Source organism: Argopecten irradians, chromosome 10 (genome assembly GCF_041381155.1).
Source record: "Argopecten irradians isolate NY chromosome 10, Ai_NY, whole genome shotgun sequence".
NCBI classification, from domain to species: Eukaryota; Metazoa; Mollusca; class Bivalvia; order Pectinida; family Pectinidae; genus Argopecten; species Argopecten irradians.
This window is the reverse complement of record NC_091143.1, coordinates 6731434-6751498: the sequence shown is the minus strand read 5'-3', so window position 1 is coordinate 6751498 and position 20065 is coordinate 6731434. Positions and strand designations below refer to the sequence as shown.

Genomic DNA, 20065 nt, shown 5'->3' with positions numbered 1-20065 from the left:
AATCAGTGATTACATCAAACAATTTATTATACCATATTGGACTGACAGAGAAATCTCTACTCAGTAAAACCAGTGACAAATCAGTGATCACATCAAACAATTTATTATACCATATTGATTGACAGAGAAATCCCTCCTCAGTAAAACCAGTGACAAATCAGTGATCACATCAAAACAATTTATTATACCATATTGGATTGACAGAGAAATCTCTACTCAGTAAAACCAGTGACAAATCAGTGATCACATCAAACAATTTATTATGCATATTGGATTGACAGAGAAATCTCTACTCAGTAAAACCAGTGACAAATCAGTGATCACATCAAACAATTTATTATGCCATATTTGGATTGACAGAGAAATCCCTCCTCAGTAAAACCAGTGACAAATCAGTGATCACATCAAACAATTTATTATACCATATTGGATTGACAGAGAAATCTCTACTCAGTAAAACCAGTGACAAATCAGTGATCACATCAAACAATTTATTATACCATATTGGATTGACAGAGAAATCTCTACTCAGTAAAACCAGTGACAAATCAGTGATCACATCAAACAATTTTATTATACCATATTGGATTGACAGAGAAATCTCTACTCAGTAAAACCAGTGACAAATCAGTGATCACATCAAACAATTTATTATACCATATTGGATTGACAGAGAAATCTCTAACTCAGTAAAACCAGTGACAAATCAGTGATCACATCAAACAATTTATTATACATATTGGATTGACAGAGAAATCTCTACTCAGTAAAACCAGTGACAAATCAGTGATCACATCAAACAATTTATTATACCATATTGGATTGACAGAGAAATCTCTACTCACAGTAAAACCAGTGACAAATCAGTGATCACATCAAACAATTTATTATACCATATTGGATTGACAGAGAAATCTCTACTCAGTAAAACCAGTGACAAATCAGTGATCATATCAAACGATTTATTATACCATATTGGATTGACAGAGAAATCTCTCTTCAGTAAATCCAGTGACAAATCAGTGATCACATCAAACAATTCATTATACCATGTTGGATTGATAGAGAAATCTCTCCTCAGTAAAACCAGTGACAAATCAGTGATCACATCAAACAATTTATTATACCATATTGGATTGACAGAGAAATATCTACTCAGTATAACCAGTGACAAATCAGTGATCACATCAAACAATTTATTATGCCATATTGGATTGACAGAGAAATCTCTACTCAGTAAAACCAGTGACAAATCAGTGATCACATCAAACAATTTATTATACCATATTGGATTGACAGAGAAATCTCTCTTCAGTAAATCCAGTGACAAATCAGTGATCACATCAAACAATTCATTATACCATGTTGGATTGATAGAGAAATCTCTCCTCAATAAAACCAGTGACAAATCAGGGATCACATCAAACAATTTATTATACCATATTGGATTGACAGAGAAATATCTACTCAGTAAAACCAGTGACAAATCAGTGATCACATCAAACAATTTATTATACCATATTGGATTTTCAGAGAAATATCTACTCAGTAAAACCAGTGACAAATCAGTGATCACATCAAACAATTTATTATATACCATATTGGATTTTTCAGAGAAATATCTACTCAGTAAAACCAGTGACAAATCAGTGATCACATCAAACGATTTATTATACCATATTGGATTGACAGAGAAATCTCTCTTCAGTAAATCCAGTGACAAATTAGTGATCACATCAAACAATTCATTATACCATGTTGGATTGATAGAGAAATCTCTCCTCAATAAAACCAGTGACAAATCAGGGATCACATCAAACAATTTATTATACCATATTGGATTGACAGAGAAATATCTATACTCAGTAAAACCAGTGACAAATCAGTGATCACATCAAACAATTTATTATACCATATTGGATTGACAGAGAAATCCCTACTCAGTAAAACCAGTGACAAATCAGTGATCACATCAAACAATTTATTATACCATATTGGATTGACAGAGAGAAATATCTACTCAGTAAAACCAGTGACAAATCAGTTATCACATCAAACAATTTATTATACCATATTGGATTGACAGAGAAATCCCTCCTCAGTAAAACCAGTGACAAATCAGTGATCACATCAAACAATTTATTATACCATATTGGACTGACAGAGAAATCTCTACCTCAGTAAAACCAGTGACAAATCAGTGATCACATCAAACAATTTATTATACCATATTGGATTGACAGAGAAATCTCTACTCAGTAAAACCAGTGACAAATCAGTGATCACATCAAACAATTTATTATACCATATTGGATTGACAGAGGAATCTCTCTTCAGTAAATCCAGTGACAAATCAGTGATTACATCAAACAATTTATTATACCATATTGGACTGACAGAGAAATCTCTACTCAGTAAAAACCAGTGACAAATCAGTGATCACATCAAACAATTTATTATACCATATTGGATTGACAGAGAAATCCTCTACTCAGTAAAACCAGTGACAAATCAGTGATCACATCAAACAATTTATTATACCATATTGGATTGACAGAGAAATCTCTACTCAGTAAAACCAGTGACAAATCAGTGATCACATCAAACAATTTATTATGCCATATTGGATTGACAGAGAAATCTCTACTCAATAAAACCAGTGACAAATCAGTGATCACATCAAACAATTTATTATGCCATATTGGATTGACAGAGAAATCTCTCCTCAGTAAAACCAGTGACAAATCAGTGATCACATCAAACAATTTATTATACCATATTGGATTGACAGAGAAATCTCTACTCAGTAAAACCAGTGACAAATCAGTGATCACATCAAACAATTTTATTATACCATATTGGATTGACAGAGAAATCTCTACTCAGTAAAACCAGTGACAAATCAGTGATCACATCAAACAATTTATTATACCCATATTGGATTGACAGAGAAATCTCTACTCAGTAAAACCAGTGACAAATCAGTGATCACATTGCTCAAACAATTTATTATACCATATTGGATTGACAGAGAAATCTCTACTCAGTAAAACCAGTGACAAATCTGTGAATTAAAGGAGAAAAATGATGTCATTTGAGTTTACATGGGTGACCTACTCTTGGCCTTTACATGGGTGACCTACTCTTGGCAATTTACATGGGTGACCTACTCTGGCCTTTACATGGGTGACCTACCCTTGGCCTTTACATGGGTGACCCTACCCTTGGCCTTTACATGAGTGATATCTACTCTTAAAACCTTACATGGGTGACCTACCAAACTTGCCTTTACCATATTGGTGACCTAGAAATCCCTTGGCCTTTACATGGGTGACCATACTCTTGGCCATTTGAATTGACATGGGAAATGACTCTACCCAGTAAAACCGAGTGATCATCAACTGTGAATTAAAGGAGAAATAAATGATGTCTTTGAGTTTACATGGGTGACCTACTCTTGGCCTTTACATGGGTGACCTACCCTTGGCCTTTACATGGGTGACCTACCCTTGGCCTTTACATGGGTGACCTACCCTTGGCCTTGTTCATCACAGGATAATTTCATATAGCAGCATGCAACAGATGCCAAACCAACAATGTGTGAACACTCCGTAAAGATCCTGAGCATGGTGGGGGTGAGATCACCACAGGCATGGAGTCCAGCCAGGACAAACCGTGATAGATCAACAGGACAACTTGGTTGGTTGTTGTTGTTATTGGAAACAGTTGACCTTGAAATGTCACCAGGAAAATGTTTTGATTTGTTACAGGTAGTTAATCCAGGCGTTGAGTTTGATTTTTCATCAGCTAAGGATTCTCTGATAAGTTTTTGATTGATCATAACATTTAGTATCCTACAATTATCACTAAGAATGATCGGCGAGTTAATGGAACCTCTGTCTGAGAATTCAGAGTTTGACGAGTGTTGAGAGTTTCTATTTTCAGTCTAGTTAATGATGGACGTTTTGGCTCTATATCAACCTGATGAAGACTCTTCAGTTGTTGTTGACTTGATTTCCTTTTATATTATAGATGCTCGCTCAAATACGTTGTGATTTTTGTAAGAATTCTATCGTTCCGATTTCCAGTAAAATTCCCCAGGCTACTTGATACTGGTATGATAAGACAAGGCACATGATCTGGTAGTGATGTTCTACAGATGGAGGGTTCTTTGTTGACAGCCATCACCGAGTCAGGCTCTAACCTCTTTTCAGCTTCATGCTTTCTCTGGACAAACAAAAATCTTATATAAATTTCAAATGCATAAATTACGGTATATATATACTGACTGAAGAAATCTGTACTGAAACTTAAAATCAAATTCATCTTTTTTATTAAGTTTTACTGAGTATGTCTTGATCAAATCTTTCGTCGAAACACTTGATAATCTTAATTCTTACTTCAATTTTCTATTGTATCTTCTTTTGAATGTTCCTGAAAAACACATTTTCAAGTGTATACTGTAATACCAAATGTATAAATTTTCAATCTTTTCAGACATCTTTAATCTTGGGTGACTATTGCCTTACATGTTTCAATTAATGGGTTTGCAATACTACACGTTTAACACCTCCATGATTCGCAACATCCAATGAATCGAATTGTTTCTCGCTGTATCAGACTTATTTGCTTGGTGCTCTGAATTTGCTTCTATGGATAACAATAACTAACAATTCAATGTAAGAATCGATGTTTTTATGAATCAAATTTTCACTGATTGTGATTCGAAACTTTTTTTTCATTGGGTCTTTTTGGGTATGGAAGAGTGACATTTTGTCTATGGAATGTTGTCTCTTTATGAATATGTGATATTAAACCTCTGGTGATTACTTCCAATTTAGTCTAAATAACAAATACAATCTGACTTTTGAAACAAACGATAGCTTAATGGACTGTAACAACAAAGTAAATGAATTTGTCACTTTGTTGATACAAATAGCCAATATATCAATAGCCTTGATAGTATAGTTTACACCCTGCAGATTTTTCTCAGTGGTCGCAATATAATAATTATCCGGTTATTTTGTTTTCGTAATGTTTCTGTGCCCTTTGGTGGCATGGCCAGGCCAGCAGCCCGTTCGACAAGTAGTGAGACCAATTGATACCCATAATTATCCAAAGGCTGAGACAGTCTGGACACAAGTGGTCGCCTTCCAGCTCCCTGACTGTCTACAAACATAGGTCACAGACACAGTGAGACCGCCCCAACAACTTGATTCGCCTGTAAAAGGCATAATTAAACAAAAGTTATACAAAATAGGCACCAAATAAGAGGATCCTTTATCCATCATCATTCTCAATATGTTCAATAGTTATGGTCTACAGGACTCTAAAACAACAAGAGATCCCAAGGATCTTGGCGCCACGAAGAGAATGATCTAAGACTTACAGATGGAAAGAGGTGATCTATTCACTGCTTATCTTTTGCAAACATACTACATATAAAATTTGAGACAGATCAGCTTTCAGTACTTTCTGAGAAATAGCAGAGTAACAAACTGTCATTAAAAATCTAATCAAAATCCAAGATGGCTCCTTGGCGGCCATCTATTTTAAATCGATATATCGGTCCCAATCGAAATTGACAAAATCAGGGCCATAGAGGAACCCTATGAAATTAACAACAGATTCAATCAATACTTTCTGAGAAATAGCGATAACAAATGTAAACCTTTCAACAAATGGCAGCCTGGCGGCCATATTGACACCGATTGGCATTATGATCACATCAAAAATTAAGAGCCAATACCTATTCAATATGACAGAGAAAATCAAAAACTTTCTGTAAAATAGCGATAAAATCATTAAGTAATATCAAAATCCAAGATGGCTGCCTATGGCCATTTTGTTGAGGGACGATCAAACAAAATTATTATGCACAACTATAGGGGAACCTACATATGAAATTTCATGACAATTGGACTCACAATCATTTACTAGAGAAATAGTGATAACAAAACTATTAAGTATTAAAATCCAAGACAAATCTTTAATCCGATTGATCATCACAATGCAATATGCACAATACATAGAACCTACATATGAAAGAGAAATCCCTTTAGTACTTTCAGAAATGCGATGACAAACTTTACAATCAAAGGCCAAGATCAGCCTGGCACCAATCAATTTAACCGATTATCCCATATCACAAATTACCAGAAATAGGGCCCTCTACTCAAGTAAAAACCAGAAAAAATCCCTTCAGTGACTTCAATCAATACCATGAGAAATAAATAAAATCATTTTATTATCAAAATCCAAGATGGCTGCCTGGCGGCCATCTTGTCAAAACCATTGGTCCCAAAATGCAATATGCACAATGTGACCTCACAATCAATACCTATTCAATTTGAGAAAAAAATCATTATGTGACATCACGAGTACTTTCTGATAAATATCGATAAGCAAACTTTTTAAGTATCAAATCCAATGATGGCAGCCTGCTGCCATCAAGTATAACCGATAGGTCCCAAAATGCAGATATGCATCATATCTCAAGATTGACTAATTTCCAATGGAAATTGCACAAATAATGCTCATTCATGTGTTTTACAATATGAATTATTACGTCAGGTTTGACCCCGCCCGATGGGAAAATCAGAAATCCTAGGGCCATAAAAGGACCCAAGACTTTTTCAATTTATGAAGAGTATCTGGTTTCATCAAATCTGTGAATTCAGAGATGATTTTATTTTTCAGCCATTCTGACCCCCTTTTGGCCCGCTCCTCTGGGCCCTGGGGGTCGACCAGGATCAATATGGATATATATAGTGTTAAAATGCTATCTAAGACTAATACTTCTAAGTAAATTTGACTCATTTCCTATGAAAATTGAGCAAATAATGCTTATAAATGTCTTTTCCCTAACTATTGTAAATTTGAGCCCTCCCCAGAGGAAAACGTCAGGCCCCAAGGTCATATAATTCACCATTTCTGAAAGGACCTGAAGACCTTTCCATCTATGAAGAGTATTTGATTGTATCATTTCAAGAATTTCTGAAGAATATTTTTGAAGTGTTTTGGTCCGCCCCTCAAGGCCCCTGGAGGTCAGTCATCAAAATTCTGTTAATAGGATTCAATGGCCATCTCATACTGATAATTTTGACAACATTTGACACATTTCCTATTTCAAATGACCAAATAATGCTCAAAAAATGTGTTTTCCCTATACAAATTATAGTAAACTTAATCCCCTCCGAGGGAGAAATCTGAGAACCTAGGGTCATATAATTCACAAATTTTGTAAAAGACCTTTTGGCCCCTCCCACACACCCCTTGGATGGAGGCATTATTATTTACAACTTCGATTGGCACTATGCCTTAGAAAATTTGTGCAGTTCTGGAGGAAAAGAGGGTCTCAGTGGTCGAGTGGTTAAGATGTCTCAACATATTACCACAAGCCCTCTACCTGTGGGATGCAGGTTCGAATCCCAAGTAGGGCAATTGCCAGGTACTGACTGCTGGTCGGTGGTTTTACTCCGGCTTTCTTCCACCAACAAACCTGGCACGTCCTTACAAGACTAATAAAAACTAAAACCAAAATGGAGGAGAAGTTGAAAATGTAAATTGTTTACAGACAGAAGACTGACGGAATACACACGACGATGGACAAATGGCAATTAGAATAGGTCACTTGAGCCTTCAGGTAACCTAACAACTTTAAATAATAATTTAATCTGAAACACTTGCCCAATTTTACATTGAGATTATCAAGAGATATGTATAATACCTTCCCAAGCTGGAGTATTTCATGCTGTTTTTTTGGTTTCACATTCGCTCTGAAGCAGGAATTGAGAGGTAGATATTGTCCATATTTTATGTCAGCTTTAGCCTGGGTTTGAACTTTGATGCCAGAATCAGGTGAAACTATGGTCTTCAATTCTCTGTCTGAATCTGCAGTGAAGAGTCTGTCAACAACCTGGCTAGCCTCCAGATCTACCTTCTGTCTGTCCACAGACAGAGTATGTGTAGATTCTCTGAATGCCAGTAAAGACAAAGGCAGGTCCTTCCTGAAAACAGATAAACATTTCTAAAGAAACATCTTGATATCTGCTTTTTACTGATAGGATAAATATGATTATCACTTATTATTAGGATTAGTCTGTCTTCCCGATATCATTAGGTTCCGTCTTTCATTTAACACAGTAATCTCCCTTGCAGGAATAATCAATTGTGATGTCATTTTTTTTTTGCGATGTTTTCTCTGAATTGGCGTCCACCAAAGAATGATCAATGTCTGACAATAGAAAGAGGGATCTTTTCTCTGCTTTTCAAATTTTACAATCAAAATCCAAAGTGGTAGCCAGTCGGCCATATTGAAGATCAATGTCTCCAAAAATGCAATATCCAAAAAATGCAATATACCAACAAAATCAAAGGACCTGGCAGCCATATTGTTTTTGTCAAATCTCAAAATTAGCATAACACTCATCTATGTGACATCACAATCAATACCTATCAACTAACAAAATCAAAGATGGCAATAGGACAGAAACTCTATAGGGACCTAGGGAAACCTACATATGGAAAAACCATTATGTGACAATGGGACAGAAAAAATCATTATGTGACATCACAATTAATACCTATTCAATAGGGCAGAAAAATCATTATGTGACATCACAATCAATACCTATTCAATAGGACAGAGAAATCATTATGTGACATCACAATTAATACCTATTCAATAGGGCAGAAAAATCATTATGTGACATCACAATCAATACCTATTCAATAGGGCAGAAAAATCATTATGTGACATCACAATCAATACCTATTCAATAGGGCAGAAAAATCATTATGTGACATCACAATCAATACCTATTCAATAGGGCAGAAAAATCATTATGTGACATCACAATCAATACCTATTCAATAGGACAGAAAAATCATTATGTGACATCACAATCAATACCTATTCAATAGGGCAGAAAAATCATTATGTGACATCACAATCAATACCTATTCAATAGGACAGAAAAATCATTATGTGACATCACAATCAATACCTATTCAATAGGGCAGAAAAAAATCATTATGTGACATCACAATCAATACCTATTCAATAGGGCAGAAAAATCATTATGTGACATCACAATCAATACCTATTCAATAGGGCAGAAAAATCATTATGTGACATCACAATCAATACCTATTCAATAGGGCAGAAAAATCATTATGTGACATCACAATCAATACCTATTCAATAGGGCAGAAAAATCATTATGTGACATCACAATCAATACCTATTCAATAGGGCAGAAAAATCATTATGTGACATCACAATCAATACCTATTCAATAGGGCAGAAAAATCATTATGTGACATCACAATCAATACCTATTCAATAGGGCAGAAAAATCATTATGTGACATCACAATCAATACCTATTCAATAGGGCAGAAAAATCATTATGTGACATCACAATCAATACCTATTCAATAGGGCAGAAAAATCATTATGTGACATCACAATCAATACCTATTCAATAGGGCAGAAAAATCATTATGTGACATCACAATCAATACCTATTCAATAGGACAGAAAAATCATTATGTGACATCACAATCAATACCTATTCAATAGGACAGAAAAATCATTATGTGACATCACAATCAATACCTATTCAATAGGACAGAAAAATCATTATGTGACATCACAATCAATACCTATTCAATAGGACAGAAAAATCATTATGTGACATCACAATCAATACCTATTCAATAGGACAGAAAAATCATTATGTGACATCACAATCAATACCTATTCAATAGGACAGAAAAATCATTATGTGACATCACAATCAATACCTATTCAATAGGACAGAAAAATCATTATGTGACATCACAATCAATACCTATTCAATAGGACAGAAAAATCATTATGTGACATCACAATCAATACCTATTCAATAGGACAGAAAAATCATTATGTGACATCACAATCAATACCTATTCAATAGGACAGAAAAACCATTATGTGACATCACAATCAATACCTATTCAATAGGGCAGAAAAATCATTATGTGACATCACAATCAATACCTATTCAATAGGGCAGAAAAATCATTATGTGACATCACAATCAATACCTATTCAATAGGACAGAAAAACCATTATGTGACATCACAATCAATACCTATTCAATAGGGCAGAAAAATCATTATGTGACATCACAATCAATACCTATTCAATAGGACAGATAAACCATTATGTGACATCACAATCAATACCTATTCAATAGGACAGATAAATCATTATGTGACATCACAATCAATACCTATTCAATAGGACAGAAAAATCATTATGTGACATCACAATCAATACCTATTCAATAGGACAGAAAAACCATTATGTGACATCACAATCAATACCTATTCAATAGGACAGAAAAATCATTATGTGACATCACAATCAATACCTATTCAATAGGACAGAAAAATCATTATGTGACATCACAATCAATACCTATTCAATAGGACAGAAAAAATCATTATGTGACATCACAATCAATACCTATTCAATAGGACAGAAAAATCATTATGTGACATCACAATCAATACCTATTCAATAGGACAGAAAAATCATTATGTGACATCACAATCAATACCTATTCAATAGGACAGAAAAATCATTATGTGACATCACAATCAATACCTATTCAATAGGGCAGAAAAATCATTATGTGACATCACAATCAATACCTATATCAATAGGACAGAAAATCATTATGTGACATCACAATCAATACCTATTAGGACAGATAGACAGAGAAAATCATTATGTGACATCACAATCAATACCTATTCAATAGGACAGAAAAACCATTATGTGACATCACAATCAATACCTATTCAATAGAGCAGATAAACCATTATGTGACATCACAATCAATACCTATTCAATAGGGCAGAAAAATCATTATGTGACATCACAATCAATACCTATTCAATAGGGCAGAAAAATCATTATGTGACATCACAATCAATACCTATTCAATAGGGCAGAAAAATCATTATGTGACATCACAATCAATACCTATTCAATAGGGCAGAAAAATCATTATGTGACATCACAATCAATACCTATTCAATAGGGCAGAAAATCATTATGTGACATCACAATCAGAAAAATCATTATGTGACATCACAATCAATACCTATTCAATAGGGCAGAAAAATCATTATGTGACATCACAATCAATACCTATTCAATAGGGCAGATAAACCATTATGTGACATCACAATCAATACCTATTCAATAGGGCAGAAAAATCATTATGTGACATCACAATCAATACCTATTCAATAGGGCAGAAAAATCATTATGTGACATCACAATCAATACCTATTCAATAGGACAGATAAAACCATTATGTGACATCACAATCAATACCTATTCAATAGGACAGATAAATCATTATGTGACATCACAATCAATACCTATACAATAGGACAGAGAAATCATTATGTGACATCACAATCAATACCTATTCAATAGGACAGAAAAACCATTATGTGACATCACAATCAATACCTATTCAATAGGACAGAAAAATCATTATGTGACATCACAATCAATACCTATTCAATAGGACAGATAAATCATCATTATGTGACATCACAATCAATACCTATTCAATAGGACAGAAAAATCATTATGTGACATCACAATCAATACCTATTCAATAGGACAGAAAAATCATTATGTGACATCACAATCAATACCTATACAATAGGGCAGAAAAATCATTATGTGACATCACAATCAATACCTATACAATAGGACAGAAAAATCATTATGTGACATCACAATCAATACCTATTCAATAGGACAGAAAAATCATTATGTGACATCACAATCAATACCTATTCAATAGGACAGATAAACCATTATGTGACATCACAATCAATACCTATTCAATAGGACAGAAAAATCATTATGTGACATCACAATCAATACCTATTCAATAGGGCAGAAAAACCATTATGTGACATCACAATCAATACCTATTCAATAGGACAGATAAACCATTATGTGACATCACAATCAATACCTATACAATAGGACAGAAAAATCATTATGTGACATCACAATCAATACCTATACAATAGGACAGAAAAATCATTATGTGACATCACAATCAATACCTATTCAATAGGACAGAAAAATCATTATGTGACATCACAATCACAATAATAATACCTATTCAATAGGACAGAAAAACCATTATGTGACATCACAATCAATACCTATTCAATAGGACAGATAAACCATTATGTGACATCACAATCAATACCTATTCAATAGGACAGATAAACCATTATGTGACATCACAATCAATACCTATTCAATAGGACAGATAAACCATTATGTGACATCACAATCAATACCTATTCAATAGGGCAGAAAAATCATTATGTGACATCACAATCAATACCTATTCAATAGGACAGATAAACCATTATGTGACATCACAATCAATACCTATTCAATAGGACAGAAAAATCATTATGTGACATCACAATCAATACCTATTCAATAGGGCAGATAAACCATTATGTGACATCACAATCAATACCTATTCAAATAGGACAGATAAACCATTATGTGACATCACAATCAATACCTATTCAATAGGACAGATAAACCATTATGTGACATCACAATCAATACCTATTCAATAGGACAGAAAAATCATTATGTGACATCACAATCAATACCTATTCAATAGGACAGATAAACCATTATGTGACATCACAATCAATACCTATTTAATAGGGCAGATAAACCATTATGTGACATCACAATCAATACCTATTTAATAGGACAGATAAACCATTATGTGACATCACAATCAATACCTATTCAATAGGACAGATAAATCATTATGTGACATCACAATCAATACCTATTCAATAGGACAGATAAACCATTATGTGACATCACAATCAATACCTATTCAATAGGACAGATAAACCATTATGTGACATCACAATCAATACCTATTCAATAGGACAGATAAACCATTATGTGACATCACAATCAATACCTATTCAATAGGACAGAAAAATCATTATGTGACATCACAATCAATACCTATTCAATAGGACAGAAAAATCATTATGTGACATCACAATCAATACCTATTCAATAGGGCAGAAAAATCATTATGTGACATCACAATCAATACCTATACAATAGGACAGATAAACCATTATGTGACATCACAATCAATACCTATTCAATAGGACAGAGAAATCATTATGTGACATCACAATCAATACCTATTCAATAGGACAGATAAACCATTATGTGACATCACAATCAATACCTATTCAATAGGACAGATAAACCATTATGTGACATCACAATCAATACCTATACAATAGGACAGATAAACCATTATGTGACATCACAATCAATACCTATACAATAGGACAGATAAATCATTATGTGACATCACAATCAATACCTATTCAATAGGACAGATAAACCATTATGTGACATCACAATCAATACCTATTCAATAGGACAGATAAACCATTATGTGACATCACAATCAATACCTATTCAATAGGACAGAAAAACCATTATGTGACATCACAATCAATACCTATACAATAGGGCAGATAAACCATTATGTGACATCACAATCAATACCTATACAATAGGACAGATAAACCATTATGTGACATCACAATCAATACCTATTTAATAGGACAGATAAACCATTATGTGACATCACAATCAATACCTATACAATAGGACAGAAAAACCATTATGTGACATCACAATCAATACCTATTCAATAGGACAGATAAAACCATTATGTGACATCACAATCAATACCTATACAATAGGACAGAGAAATCATTATGTGACATCACAATCAATACCTATACAATAGGACAGATAAACCATTATGTGACATCACAATCAATACCTATACAATAGGACAGATAAACCATTATGTGACATCACAATCAATACCTATACAATAGGACAGATAAACATTATGTGACATCACAATCAATACCTATTCAATAGGACAGAAAAACATTATGTGACATCACAATCAATACCTATTCAATAGGACAGATAAACCATTATGTGACATCACAATCAATACCTATTCAATAGGACAGAAAAATCATTATGTGACATCACAATCAATACCTATTCAATAGGACAGATAAATCATTATGTGACATCACAATCAATACCTATACAATAGGACAGAAAAATCATTATGTGACATCACAATCAATACCTATTCAATAGGACAGATAAACCATTATGTGACATCACAATCAATACCTATACAATAGGACAAGAATAAACATTATGTGACATCACAATCAATACCTATTCAATAGGACAGAAAAACCATTATGTGACATCACAATCAATACCTATACAATAGGACAGATAAACCATTATGTGACATCACAATCAATACCTATTCAATAGGACAGAAAAATCATTATGTGACATCACAATCAATACCTATACAATAGGACAGATAAACCATTATGTGACATCACAATCAATACCTATACAATAGGACAGATAAACCATTATGTGACATCACAATCAATACCTATACAATAGGACAGATAAACCATTATGTGACATCACAATCAATACCTATTCAATAGGACAGATAAACCATTATGTGACATCACAATCAATACCTATACAATAGGACAGATAAACCATTATGTGACATCACAATCAATACCTATTCAATAGGACAGATAAACCATTATGTGACATCACAATCAATACCTATTCAATAGGACAGAGAAATCATTATGTGACATCACAATCAATACCTATACAATAGGACAGATAAATCATTATGTGTGACATCACAATCAATACCTATACAATAGGACAGAGAAATCATTATGTGACATCACAATCAATACCTATTCAATAGGACAGATAAATCATTATGTGACATCACAATCAATACCTATTCAATAGGACAGAGAAATCATTATGTGACATCACAATCAATACCTATTCAATAGGACAGATAAACCATTATGTGACATCACAATCAATACCTATACAATAGGACAGAGAAATCATTATGTGACATCACAATCAATACCTATTCAATAGGACAGAAAAATCATTATGTGACATCACAATCAATACCTATACAATAGGACAGATAAATCATTATGTGACATCACAATCAATACCTATACAATAGGACAGAAAAATCATTATGTGACATCACAATCAATACCTATTCAATAGGACAGATAAACCATTATGTGACATCACAATCAATACCTATTCAATAGGACAGATAAACCATTATGTGACATCACAATCAATACCTATTCAATAGGACAGAGAAATCATTATGTGACATCACAATTAATACCTATTCAATAGGACAGAAAAATCATTATGTGACATCACAATCAATACCTATTCAATAGGACAGATAAATCATTATGTGACATCACAATCAATACCTATACAATAGGACAATAGGACAGATAAATCAGATTATGTGACATCACAATCAATACCTATACAATAGGACAGATAAACCATTATGTGACATCACAATCAATACCTATTCAATAGGACAGATAAACCATTATGTGACATCACAATCAATACCTATACAATAGGACAGATAAATCATTATGTGACATCACAATCAATACCTATTCAATAGGACAGATAAACCATTATGTGACATCACAATCAATACCTATACAATAGGACAGAAAAATCATTATGTGACATCACAATCAATACCTATTCAATAGGACAGATAAATCATTATGTGACATCACAATCAATACCTATACAATAGGACAGAAAAATCATTATGTGACATCACAATCAATACCTATTCAATAGGACAGATAAACCATTATGTGACATCACAATCAATACCTATACAATAGGACAGATAAATCCATTATGTGACATCACAATCAATACCTATTCAATAGGACAGATAAACCATTATGTGACATCACAATCAATACCTATTCAATAGGACAGAAAAATCCATTATGTGACATCACAATCAATACCTATACAATAGGACAGATAAACCATTATGTGACATCACAATCAATACCTATACAATAGGACAGATAAACCATTATGTGACATCACAATCAATACCTATACAATAGGACAGATAAACCATTATGTGACATCACAATCAATACCTATACACCTTTACAATAGGACAGATAAATCATTATGTGACATCACAATCAATACCTATACAATAGGACAGATAAATCATTATGTGACATCACAATCAATACCTATACAATAGGACAGATAAATCATTATGTGACATCACAATCAATACCTATACAATAGGACAGAAAAACCATTATGTGACATCACAATCAATACCTATACAATAGGACAGAAAAATCATTGTGTGACATCACAATCAATACCTATACAATAGGACAGATAAACCATTATGTGACATCACAATCAATACCTATACAATAGGACAGATAAAATCATTATGTGACATCACAATCAATACCTATACAATAGGACAGATAAATCATTATGTGACATCACAATCAATACCTATACAATAGGACAGATAAATCATTATGTGACATCACAATCAATACCTATACAATAGGACAGAGAAATCATTATGTGACATCACAATCAATACCTATACAATAGGACAGAGAAATCATTATGTGACATCACAATCAATACCTATACAATAGGACAGAGAAATCATTATGTGACATCACAATCAATACCTATACAATAGGACAGATAAACCATTATGTGACATCACAATCAATACCTATACAATAGGACAGATAAACCATTATGTGACATCACAATCAATACCTATACAATAGGACAGAGAAATCATTATGTGACATCACAATCAATACCTATTCAATAGGACAGATAAATCATATGTGACATCACATAATACCTATCAATAGGACATCACAATGTGACATCAATAATACCTATACAATAGGACAGATAAATCATTATGTGACATCACAATTAATACCTATACAATAGGACAGATAAACCATTATGTGACATCACAATTAATACCTATACAATAGGACAGATAAATCATTATGTGACATCACAATCAATACCTATACAATAGGACAGATAAATCATTATGTGACATCACAATCAATACCTATACAATAGGACAGATAAATCCATTATGTGACATCACAATCAATACCTATACAATAGGACAGAAAAACCATTATGTGACATCACAATCAATACCTATACAATAGGACAGATAAATCATTATGTGACATCACAATCAATACCTATACAATAGGACAGATAAAATCATTATGTGACATCACAATCAATACCTATACAATAGGACAGATAAATCATTATGTGACATCACAATCAATACCTATACAATAGGACAGAAAAATCATTATGTGACATCACAATCAATACCTATACAATAGGACAGATAAATCATTATGTGACATCACAATCAATACCTATACAATAGGACAGATAAACCATTATGTGACATCACAATTAATACCTATACAATAGGACAGATAAATCATTGTGTGACATCACAATCAATACCTATACAATAGGACAGAAAAACCATTATGTGACATCACAATCAATACCTATACAATAGGACAGAGAAATCATTATGTGACATCACAATCAATACCTATACAATAGGACAGATAAACCATTATGTGACATCACAATCAATACCTATACAATAGGACAGAGAAATCATTATGTGACATCACAATCAATACCTATACAATAGGACAGATAAATCATTATGTGACATCACAATCAATACCTATACAATAGGACAGATAAAATCATTATGTGACATCACAATCAATACCTATACAATAGGACAGATAAACCATTATGTGACATCACAATCAATACCTATACAATAGGACAGATAAATCATTATGTGACATCACAATCAATACCTATACAATAGGACAGAGAAATCATTATGTGACATCACAATCAATACCTATACAATAGGACAGAGAAATCATTATGTGACATCACAATTAATACCTATACAATAGGACAGATAAATCATTATGTGACATCACAATCAATACCTATACAATAGGACAGATAAACCATTATGTGACATCACAATCAATACCTATTCAATAGGACAGATAAATCATTATGTGACATCACAATCAATACCTATACAATAGGACAGATAAATCATTATGTGACATCACAATCAATACCTATACAATAGGACAGATAAATCATTATGTGACATCACAATCAATACCTATACAATAGGACAGATAAACCATTATGTGACATCACAATCAATACCTATACAATAGGACAGAGAAATCATTATGTGACATCACAATCAATACCTATACAATAGGACAGATAAATCATTATGTGACATCACAATCAATACCTATACAATAGGACAGATAAACCATTATGTGACATCACAATCAATACCTATACAATAGGACAGATAAACCATTATGTGACATCACAATCAATACCTATACAATAGGACAGATAAACCATTATGTGACATCACAATCAATACCTATACAATAGGACAGATAAACCATTATGTGACATCACAATCAATACCTATACAATAGGACAGATAAATCATTATGTGACATCACAATCAATACCTATACAATAGGACAGATAAATCATTATGTGACATCACAATCAATACCTATACAATAGGACAGATAAAATCATTATGTGACATCACAATCAATACCTATACAATAGGACAGATAAATCATTATGTGACATCACAATCAATACCTATACAATAGGACAGATAAACCATTATGTGACATCACAATCAATACCTATACAATAGGACAGATAAATCATTATGTGACATCACAATCAATACCTATACAATAGGACAGATAAATCATTATGTGACATCACAATCAATACCTATACAATAGGACAGAGAAATCATTATGTGACATCACAATCAATACCTATACAATAGGACAGAAAACCATTATGTGACATCACAAATCAATACCTATACAATAGGACAGATAAACATTATGTGACATCACAATCAATACCTATACAATAGGACAGATAAACCATTATGTGACATCACAATCAATACCTATACAATAGGACAGATAAATCCATTATGTGACATCACAATCAATACCTATACAATAGGACAGATAAACATTATGTGACATCACAATCAATACCTATACAATAGGACAGATAAACCATTATGTGACATCACAATCAATACCTATACAATAGGACAGATAAATCATTATGTGACATCACAATCAATACCTATACAATAGGACAGATAAACCATTATGTGACATCACAATCAATACCTATACAATAGGACAGATAAATCATTATGTGACATCACAATCAATACCTATACAATAGGACAGAGAAATCATTATGTGACATCACAATCAATACCTATACAATAGGACAGATAAATTATTAGTGTGCATCCCAGTAATCAAATTAACTTTTCCCTATCATTAAATAAATTTGATCATTGTTGACCATGTTATAGGTCAGGTCTTTTCTTTTCTATATATGCCAACACGCTCTTCACCTCCTTATAATACTATGTCCTTGTCTAATTTCACAGGGATCAATTTTCTCTTTGATACTTCTTCATACAGGAGCACTGTTTGTACATTGTCAATTTTCAACAGTAATGGGCCATACAGATTATCCTTCTTGTGATTTGTTCCTCTTTATTTGAAGGTGTTAAAATTTTCGATAATAAATTTGACCACTAATATAACAAATCAAAATCAACAAGGACATAGTCATTCAGATCCCCAGCCAATGGAGAGCTAAATCAATTAATGCATTAATTTTATATGCTAGTAAGAGTATAGGGAAAGTATTTTAAAACCCAACTGCAATTGAAGAACATATACAAAACATATTTATGGTTTTTTTTAACAAAGTGAAACCAACTTTGAAAACATTTGCTTCTTTGAAAAATACCAGAATTGATCTTAGC

The 20065-nt window shown here is 32.9% G+C and overlaps 1 protein-coding gene across 1 annotated transcript in view; it reads right to left on the bottom strand.

The window, feature by feature from the left end:
- LOC138334059 (methyltransferase-like protein 25B) overlaps positions 1-20065 on the bottom strand; it is a 39601-nt gene that overhangs the window by 9001 nt on the left and 10535 nt on the right. Inside the window, exons 3-4 of the mRNA XM_069282774.1 lie at positions 7575-8009; positions 3534-3818 (exon numbers count right to left, since the gene is read on the bottom strand). Coding sequence (XP_069138875.1) covers positions 3534-3818; positions 7575-8009 — 720 coding nt within the window. The remainder of the gene's footprint in view (positions 1-3533; positions 3819-7574; positions 8010-20065) is intronic.